Here is an 8,807-nt window from a genome sequence, read left to right on the forward strand (position 1 = left end):
ACAAGTTGCCACCCACGGAGTGACTTACTGCACTTGAAAGGACTGTTCCAGATTTCATCTTATATTTGAATTGTGGATATATGTTCTTTCTTTATTTTCAGGTCTAGAGGACAAGTTACAAGTTCACATTTATGGACTTTAATAGTTATTAATTGTTTATTTGCATAACTACCGTTATGATGTAGATAGTGGCATTATCATGCCAGACGGGGAGTGTGCCGCCCCAATAGGGGCATAGAATATGAGATGCATAGCCTCAGTTAATATTAGCATTGTTATATAGGTTAGAATTTATATAGTGTGATTTGCCTAACTATTTTCTCATAGCTAAATTCATGTGTTATCCTATGCTGCCATCTAGTGGCCTTTTGTTGTAATGTACATGTCTTTCTGTAATTATTCCTCATGTGACGAGGTATTTCCCCCTAGTGTACGCCCCTTCCTTCTTCCTGTGTGCAGTACTTCCTGTGTCATGGCCACAGTTGAAAGCCACATGTAACAAGGACACACATGTGATCTGCACAGTACCGAGGAAAGGCATCATTTTCTGACCGCACAATACTATAACCGTTCAACTGCTGTTCCTATCATCTGCTGTAATCTTGATGTTAAGAATAAACACCTCTTTTGAATGAATCGGTATTGACGAGTTCAGCTATCTGACGAGGATTGTCCGCAGTGAGTATATCTGCTTATACAGGCCAGGCATAGAGGTCTCAGCAAGGGATATATTTCGCTATCACAACGATCGGAGTCAGAATACGACCAAAAGTGGTCCAAGGAAGGAAAACCGGTGAACTGGTGACAGAGTCACACTGATGCACATGAGGAGCGAAGGCTGGTCCGTGTAGGCCGAACCAATAGAAAGGGCTACTGTAGCTCAAATTGGCGAAAAAGTTAATTCTGGTTCCGATGGAAAGGTGTCTGAACACGCATCTCAGTTTGTTGCCTATGGGGCTGTGTAGCCACAGACTGGACAGGGTGCCCATGCTGACCCATGTCCACCGCCAAAAGTGCCTACAATGGACAGGTGAGCATCAGAACTTGATCACAGAGCAATGGAATAAGGTGGCCTGGTCTGATTACTCATATTTCTTTTACATCATGTGGATGGCCGGGTGCATGTGTGTCGCTTACCTGGGGAAGAGATGGCACCAGGATACACTATAGGAAGAAGACAAGCCGGCAGAGGCAGTGTGATGCTTTGGGCAATGTTCTGCTGGGAAACCTTGGCTCCTGCCATTCATGTGGATGTTACTTTGACACGTACCACCGACCTAAACATTGTCATTGACCAAGTACACCCCTTCATGGAAACGTTATTCCCTGATGGCAGTGGTCTCTTTCAGCAGGATAATCTGCCCTGCCACACTGCAAAAATGGTTCAAGAATGGTGTGGCAGTTTGGGGAATATAGCCCAATGGTGAGCGCTAAGTGACCACTTTAGAAGCCAACTTTAACATAAAAAGGACAGTCTTTATTCATTCAAAAGGACAACAATCAGTGGCGTAACAATCCCCATAGCGACCCAGGCGGCCGCTATGGGGCCCGGCCAGGACACCCCCCTGATGCCGTGCGGGCTGCCTGGGTCGCTATGACATATCAGCCTGCTGACTGTGACTGGCGGGTGTGAGGAGGAATGTGACACTGTTAGATCACTGCCTTTTCAATGCAATAGAAGGTCTACTACCTATTTATCTGTGCCCAGGTCTGTTCGCCACAATGAAATAAGAACATTTTATGGGCCCTTTTTACAGTTATACTCCATAAGATGATGATTGGGACGATCTGGCATGTATTCCCACAATAGTCAGGCCTTTGTTTGCTTCATCTGTAGAATCTGATGACTTACATTTTTGCTCACTTGTACTCCTTTGGGAAACCATTACCGCATACCAGTGACCCCTTGGAACCCTTCTTGTTTTGATCACAAGAGGATTACCTAATGAACCGGTTAACTAGCTTGTCAGGTACGATTATGTGCCGTGACATTTTCCGAGGCCTATTGAGGCTATTAGAGGCTATTAAAAGAGACCTGCAACTTCCCCCTGAACACAGTGTTAAGGATACAGAAGAGGGCAAAGGCTGCACAAGACCCAACATCTAGAAGGAGACCTTCAAATCCCATCAACCTCTCTGCTGGAGTGCGTAATTTATAACAACATCCTTGTAAGTACAAATAGGATAAAACTGCATTCCTTATAAAATGAGAACACATTTAGGGAAAACGTATTAGGGCCTGTTCACATGAGATCAGGTCCTGATCAGGTCCTGATCAGCAGACGTGGAGCTGCTGATGCAGTGCGTTTTTGACGCGTTTTTGATGCGTTTTCGGTCCGGATGCTGACTTTTCTTTTTTTTTTTAGCCAAGGTGCTGTCAGTATGCAGATTCAGCCTCTGAGGTCACTTCCGCCCTCTCGGAACATCTACTTCCCTTTGTGTATGTAAAGCTGGTGATCAGACATGTATCACATATTTGCATGCATGTTGATGGTGCTGGCTACAGCAATCTGCAGAGAACGAGCCCGCAGGAGACGTCGTTATTGGGTACACCCAATCTTGAGGCTCCGGGACTCCAAGGGTCAGTTCTGGAGTTTGTATGAGGATTTGCGAGGTCACCCGGATACATTTTTTTCCTTTATTCGTATGTCCATGGCAAGGTAATGGGCATGTTCCAAATGTTTGCAGTTCATGTTGTTACCTCTACCCCAACCTGTCTGTCTATCGTTGATAACATCATAATAAGTGGAGCAAGAATACAATTTTTTTTTTCCTTAGCTGCATTGCGTTGCGTTTCCGTTCTCGTCGCGTTTTTGTTGCGTTTCGTGCGCGTTCGTACGTTTCCGGACCGTTTCCGGACCGGACAAAATGTGACATGCAGTATTTTTTCTGTCGTAAGCTGAACGCACTGCGCACGTGAGAACTGTAGCCCATAAAACACATAGGGATACATTGGGATGCATTTTGAGTGCAGCAGCGTACGGATCCGGTCAGCACACAAAACGGACGTCGTGTGAACAGACCCTTAAAGTCCAATCGAACTGTTTTAATCAGCTAAATACATTGCAGGTGCATCTAAACTAAAGGTGTGCAAAGTCTTAAGGTGCCCATACACCTTACGATTATCGGACGATTTTCGTATGCGATCGGCTTTTCGTCCGATAATCATATGTGTGCATTGCAGTGTCCGACCGATAGTACTGTACAATCGTACGACTTTTGACGGTCAAGCATGTTTGAAAACTTTGCTAGATCGTACGATTTTCGCAAGGTTGCTGGCGTTTCCGTCCGTCAAAAGTCGTACGATCTAAACTGCGCTTGCGCTAACGAAAATACGGCAAATCAATTACCGCATTTTGTCCAGGTGCTTTTCGTTAATTACGGCTAGTTTAATCTTGCAATCATCGAGGCAGGATGGGGCTGCCCTACGAAAATCGTACGACTATTCGATCATTGGGCGAAAAGTGTCGTCCGATGATCGCAAGGTGTATGGGCAGCTTAAGACTTTGCACACCTTTCGTTTTGACGCACCCAGAATGTATTTAGCTGATTTCAAGTGAAAGTTCTGTTGGGCTTTCAAACAAACTTTGGGTTTGAGTTAGCTTATGCTGCCAGTGTTGGTGCTCAGTGTTCACTTCCCTACACAGGCAATGTCATGCTCATTTGCTTTTGCGTCCCTGCACACACATTGATGCCTTCATATTACTTCAGTAGTAGTTACATTAACCGATAGTTAAAGCTCAACTCCAGACACATAGAACAATTCTCAATGCAGCTATGTATTCATTAAAAAATGTGTTTAGTAAATAGCTTATACTTTGTGTATATCAGTCTCCTAAAATCCCTCATTCAGGAACACCAGACTAGGAGAAGGAGGGTCAGCACTATGATCTAATCAAGCCTTGGAGCAGTACACATGCGCTGGCAAAAAGAAATGTTGACATGTAGAGAGAGCAATGTGAACAAAGATGATAACTTCATTAGTCTACTGCTGTGAATTTGCTGTGCAATCTGCAGTCTGTGTCCGGGTCCTGATGCCATGGAGATCTCACACCTGGCTATAATAGACTGGTTGCAGAGTAGTACTGACTTATTGGCAGGTAATAAAGCAAGCAGGCTGTCTAAACCTGTGGATGGATGTGATTACCAGTGTACAACTGCAGCCTGTCATTAACATGTACAGGTGGCCTGTGCACATCACCCTGTGGCCTATGATCATTGGCACGTACCAGGGCACAGACATGTAGCTGAATCACTGACCTCTGTGCCCATGTGAATGAGCCCTTACTTGAGCACTTAGGATTTTTAAGCAGGCATCTTCATTGAGATCAGGGCCAGCGATAGGTTAGTCTGCATCAGCCTTCCACCTTTAATACAACTAAGGTTCCAGTGGCATTGCAGTTAGTACCTTGCAGGGAAGTTGCAGTCAGACTTTGTTTCTGCACGGCCAAGGGTTCCAGGCAATTGTCCCTTCAGTATCCAGTTTCCTAAGGAGTCCGTTAAACAAAGAAGATACTTAACCACTTCAAGACCAGGTGTTTAGACCCCCTTCCTGGCCAGGCCATTTTTCAGTATTCAGCGCTGCGGTACTTTGACTGACGTTTATTCCGTCATGCAGCGCTGTACTGAAATGAATTTTATACCATTTTTTGGGGACAGATAGAGCTTTATTTCGGTGGTATTTAATCACCACTGGGGTTTTTATTTTTTACTATAATTAGGAAAAATTACAGAAAATTTGGGGAAAAAAACGCGCGGGGGGGCGTGTCTGAGCGGACGTCTAAAGACGCCCGCTCAGATCTAGAGAGCTCGGGCCGGCCGTTTTTTTACTACGGCCGGCCCGGAGGTGGTTAAAGGAGAACTATGAGGCAAGTGATTTTCACTCAGCCTCATAATCTGAGCCGACCTGTGACAATGAAACTGTCACAGGTCGGCTCAGTAGATCGGGAAGTGAGCGAACACATACATTCGCTCGCTCACTTCTCCATCTATCCCTGCAGAGAGGTGAATGTCACTCACTGCTCCCTGCAGGGATTCCCACCCTCCCCTGTCCGATCCTCCAGGCAGAGCCAGCTGTCAATGTCGGGATCCGTTCCGGCGTCTCAGTATACTGCGAGCTGTAGCTCGCGGTATAATGAGCTTTGGGTCATAGGAGAACGCTAGTTTGTGTTCTCCCGTGACCTTTAGGAGAACTAAGGGTTCCCCATAGTTCTCCTTTAACCAATAATATCTGCATGAGACATGCCATCTGTTTGACTTGTTAGAACCCTGTAACAGTCACGTAGATCCCCAGGGGCCCCTGCATTGCTGACTGTGTTGGTAAGGAATATCTCCAATCATACACCCACTCAGGTGTAGTGCAACACACTTGTGTTCCCCATCTTACTGTTCTATTGTATGAGTCAGTGGAGGAAGACCTCATATCTCTTTAAAGAGTGTAGAGTAAAACATGGGTTCCCGAAAGGAGAATCCTCCTTTTATAACTTAAATCTCCTTCTGAGTGGAGTCACTGCTATTATTGTAGAACATCTCATTCTTAAAGGAGAACTATGGGGGTTAGGGTCTCCTCCTCCCGGCTACATGTGTACAGTGAAATGATCCCATGCCATATCGCCCCCCATCTGGGGGAGACAAGCCACAATGTGGACCAGTTGCCGGCATGCAATCACAAATAAATCTGCAAGCCACTTTCCTTCTACAATGTGGTCAGTAAAACTTGCAAGAACGTTGCCACTTTAGGGTGATACTGTCCCATGTTGTATACGCAGCTGTGGTCTTAAATTTAGTTCTCCCGAAATGTACTAAACGGCAGGTAGGAAAAGGTAGCGGAAAATAACTGGAAGAGCCTATAGCAACTTGAGGGACCAGTGTCTTTATTCAACATCAAATACTATGTAACTATGTAACTTTAACAGACTTTACAATGCTAAAAATCCTTCCCAGTCATTGGTACCGTTGAATGCCCTATCTGGAAAAGTATTCAGCACAGATGGTGGCATTACCAGCCAAGACACACTGAATTGTCCCCTGCAGGTGTGGAATGATTTCACATATTCTCAATATGCAATGATTTCTCAGCCACATCTGCCTAATGCAGGGGAATAGATTGACCATCACCAATGACTGATACCACAAGGCTACTGTCATGGCTGGCTCACCTATAGAAAGGCAGTATATACATTTGTATAACTTTGATGGGTGGAAGCATAATCGTTGTTGATTGGAGCACTGTCAGACCGCTGTGCTTTGTGTGAGATCAGCAGACCACCTCCTCTCCAGTGTGTTGCTCACACATGGCAGCTTTTAAAGTCCAAACACATTGTAAAAAAAAAAAAATATGCTATATTATTTTGAGGCTTCACTTTTATAACTTGAGGCTTCAAGGTTAAAATGATCTGAAGGATTAAGAGTTAGGGTCAGTTTTAGTGTTAGGGAGTTGCAGGTCAAGCAGTGTTTGTAGGAGGTTAGATGTTCGGGGTTAGATTTAGGGGATTGGTTAAGTTACTATTATTATTATACAGGATTTATATAGCGCCAACAGTTTGCGCAGCGCTTTACAATATAAGGAAGACATTACAATCACAATACAATTCAAGACAAGATGGTAAGGAGGGCCCTGCCCCTGAGGGCTTACAATCTAAAACAAGGGGACAGTGATACATGAGGAGGTAGTTGTGTGGGGATGAATTGTTTGAGAATGTGATAGTTCAGTGGTTAGGTTGAGGTGGGATAGTTTGGTGCAGGTTAGGTGTTGAGTCATCATAAAGGGTTTATTTGAGATCAGTTGTATCATTATACTCACTTATTTCCAATGCTGAAAATTGCCCACCATATACCGTGTATCCCCGAAAGTAAGACCTACCCCGAAAATAAGACCTAGAGCTATCTTCAGGGATTTCTGTAATATAAGACCTACCCCGAAAATAAGACCTAGTTCGGTGGTAGGTCTTATATTACAGAGATCCGCTAGGTCTTACTTTCGGGGTAGCTACACATATAGTAGAATTTTACATATGAAGACTGGCCGCAGCTACCTCCCGCCCACACGCACGCACACACACCCACACACCTGTCTGCCTCGGCTGCCGCTGAAGACTACATTTCCCAGCAGGAACAGCGCGGCATAGCCAGTGTGGTCGAAGTGGATGGCATCAGAGTGGAGAGCGGACTGCTGCAGCCAGGTAAATATAAGACATCCCCCGAAAATAAGACCTAGTGTCTTTTTTCGTTGAAAAAAATATATAAGACAGTGTCCTATTTTCGGGGAAACACGGTTCTCCATAAGCCAAGGCACTTGAAGTACTTGCTTTTCTGCGTACCAGTTTTGTGGTTATTGTTGTTTTTAATATTAAGAATGTTTTGTTATATTTTATTATTAGACATTTCACACCACCCCCCAACGATGAACCTAACCGTACTCAGTACTTTCAACAACAAGACTTACATTAGCACCCTAAACGTCCAACTGTATGAAAATGTAAAGATTGCTTTCATTGTAGTCATCATCTTCTGCCTGTGTTTCTTCATCTACTTCATCGTAGTCCTTCTGATGGTTTACTTCACGACTCCTCATGTCCGGGAGAATGCACGATACATCCTCTTTGCTCACATGCTCATCAATGACACAATACACCTAAGCCTTGGGCTCTTCCTGTGTTTTGGCAGTGGATTCTACTTATATATTCCTGTACCTGTCTGTTATGTTCTGGTGACCTGTGCCACAGCTACATTCCGAATCACTCCGTACAACTTGGCGTTCATGGCCCTGGAACGATATGTGGCTATTTGTTTCCCTCTCAGACACATCATGTTGTGTACAGCCCAGAGGACATATTTTGCTATTGCAGCAATGTGGTTTGTTGGGTTGGTTCCTAATATGGCTGATCTGATAGTCCTCATTTCCTCTGTTGAGAAGAAATATTTCTCCCAGAATCTACTGTGCCAGCAGCAGTCATTGATTGTTCTACCAGCTCAGAGCACCATACAATCCTCAACCATAATTGTAAGTTTAATTCTGGTGTCTCTGGTCATTCTCTTCACCTACATCAAGGTTATGTTAATAGCTCGAAAAACTGGTTCTGGGAAGTCTTCAGCCTCCAAGGCTGGTAGAACCGTGATCCTTCATGCAGTCCAGCTCTTTCTATGTCTGCTCTCTCTGACCTCTTCATTTTCAGAATTATACCGCGGAGATTATTTTCTCTTTGTGATTATGTTCAATTTTTTGCTGTTCATGTGTTTGCCGAGACTTCTCAGCCCTCTGATTTATGGCATCCGAGATGAAGTGTTCAGTAAAAGCATTAAGAAGATGTATTCCACCAGCTAGTAATCTACCAGTCATGGTCCAACAAAGGTTATTCTCGATCCCCTCTACTGATCATTGTCCTGTGTGCAGGCCAAATTTGGTTTTATTGGACATTTGCACAATGACTTCAGTTGTCCCTTGCACAATATGGAGCATTCAACGCCTATGCCAAACATCATATTGTTTAGAACTATGGACTTTCCAATGTATTGCCTGTAGGACCAATGTAACAGTGTCTGGTGATTTAATCTGGCCATGTGTGGTCCACTAGAAATGTAATAAACCCCGACATGTCTGCACACAACTGTATTAAACATAAGGTGAAATCTCTTCAGCTTCCTTCAGGATCAAGGGTAGCTTATAGTGTATGTACACCCTAACAATCAACTTCCCTTATATATGTTCCCTTTTGGTCTGTTAAATATACTGTTGAAAGTGTTTTACTTTATTTATTCAATAAGTGGAAAAGATACCTGTTGCTCCTGCCAAACTCTTGTGAGTTCAT

At 44.1% G+C, this 8,807-nt stretch overlaps 1 protein-coding gene across 1 annotated transcript; it reads left to right on the forward strand.

Moving 5' to 3' along the window:
- Positions 1–7,402: 7,402 nt before the first annotated feature.
- On the forward strand, positions 7,403–8,323 carry LOC108798009 (olfactory receptor 51E1-like). Its single transcript, XM_018569704.1, has one exon. The coding sequence runs from the start codon at positions 7,403–7,405 to the stop codon at positions 8,321–8,323; it is 921 nt and encodes a 306-aa protein (XP_018425206.1).
- The last annotated feature ends 484 nt before the right edge of the window (positions 8,324–8,807 follow it).

This window comes from Nanorana parkeri, unplaced genomic scaffold (assembly GCF_000935625.1).
Source record: "Nanorana parkeri isolate BGI_ZX_2015 unplaced genomic scaffold, ASM93562v1 scaffold1380, whole genome shotgun sequence".
In the NCBI taxonomy this organism is placed as follows: Eukaryota; Metazoa; Chordata; class Amphibia; order Anura; family Dicroglossidae; genus Nanorana; species Nanorana parkeri.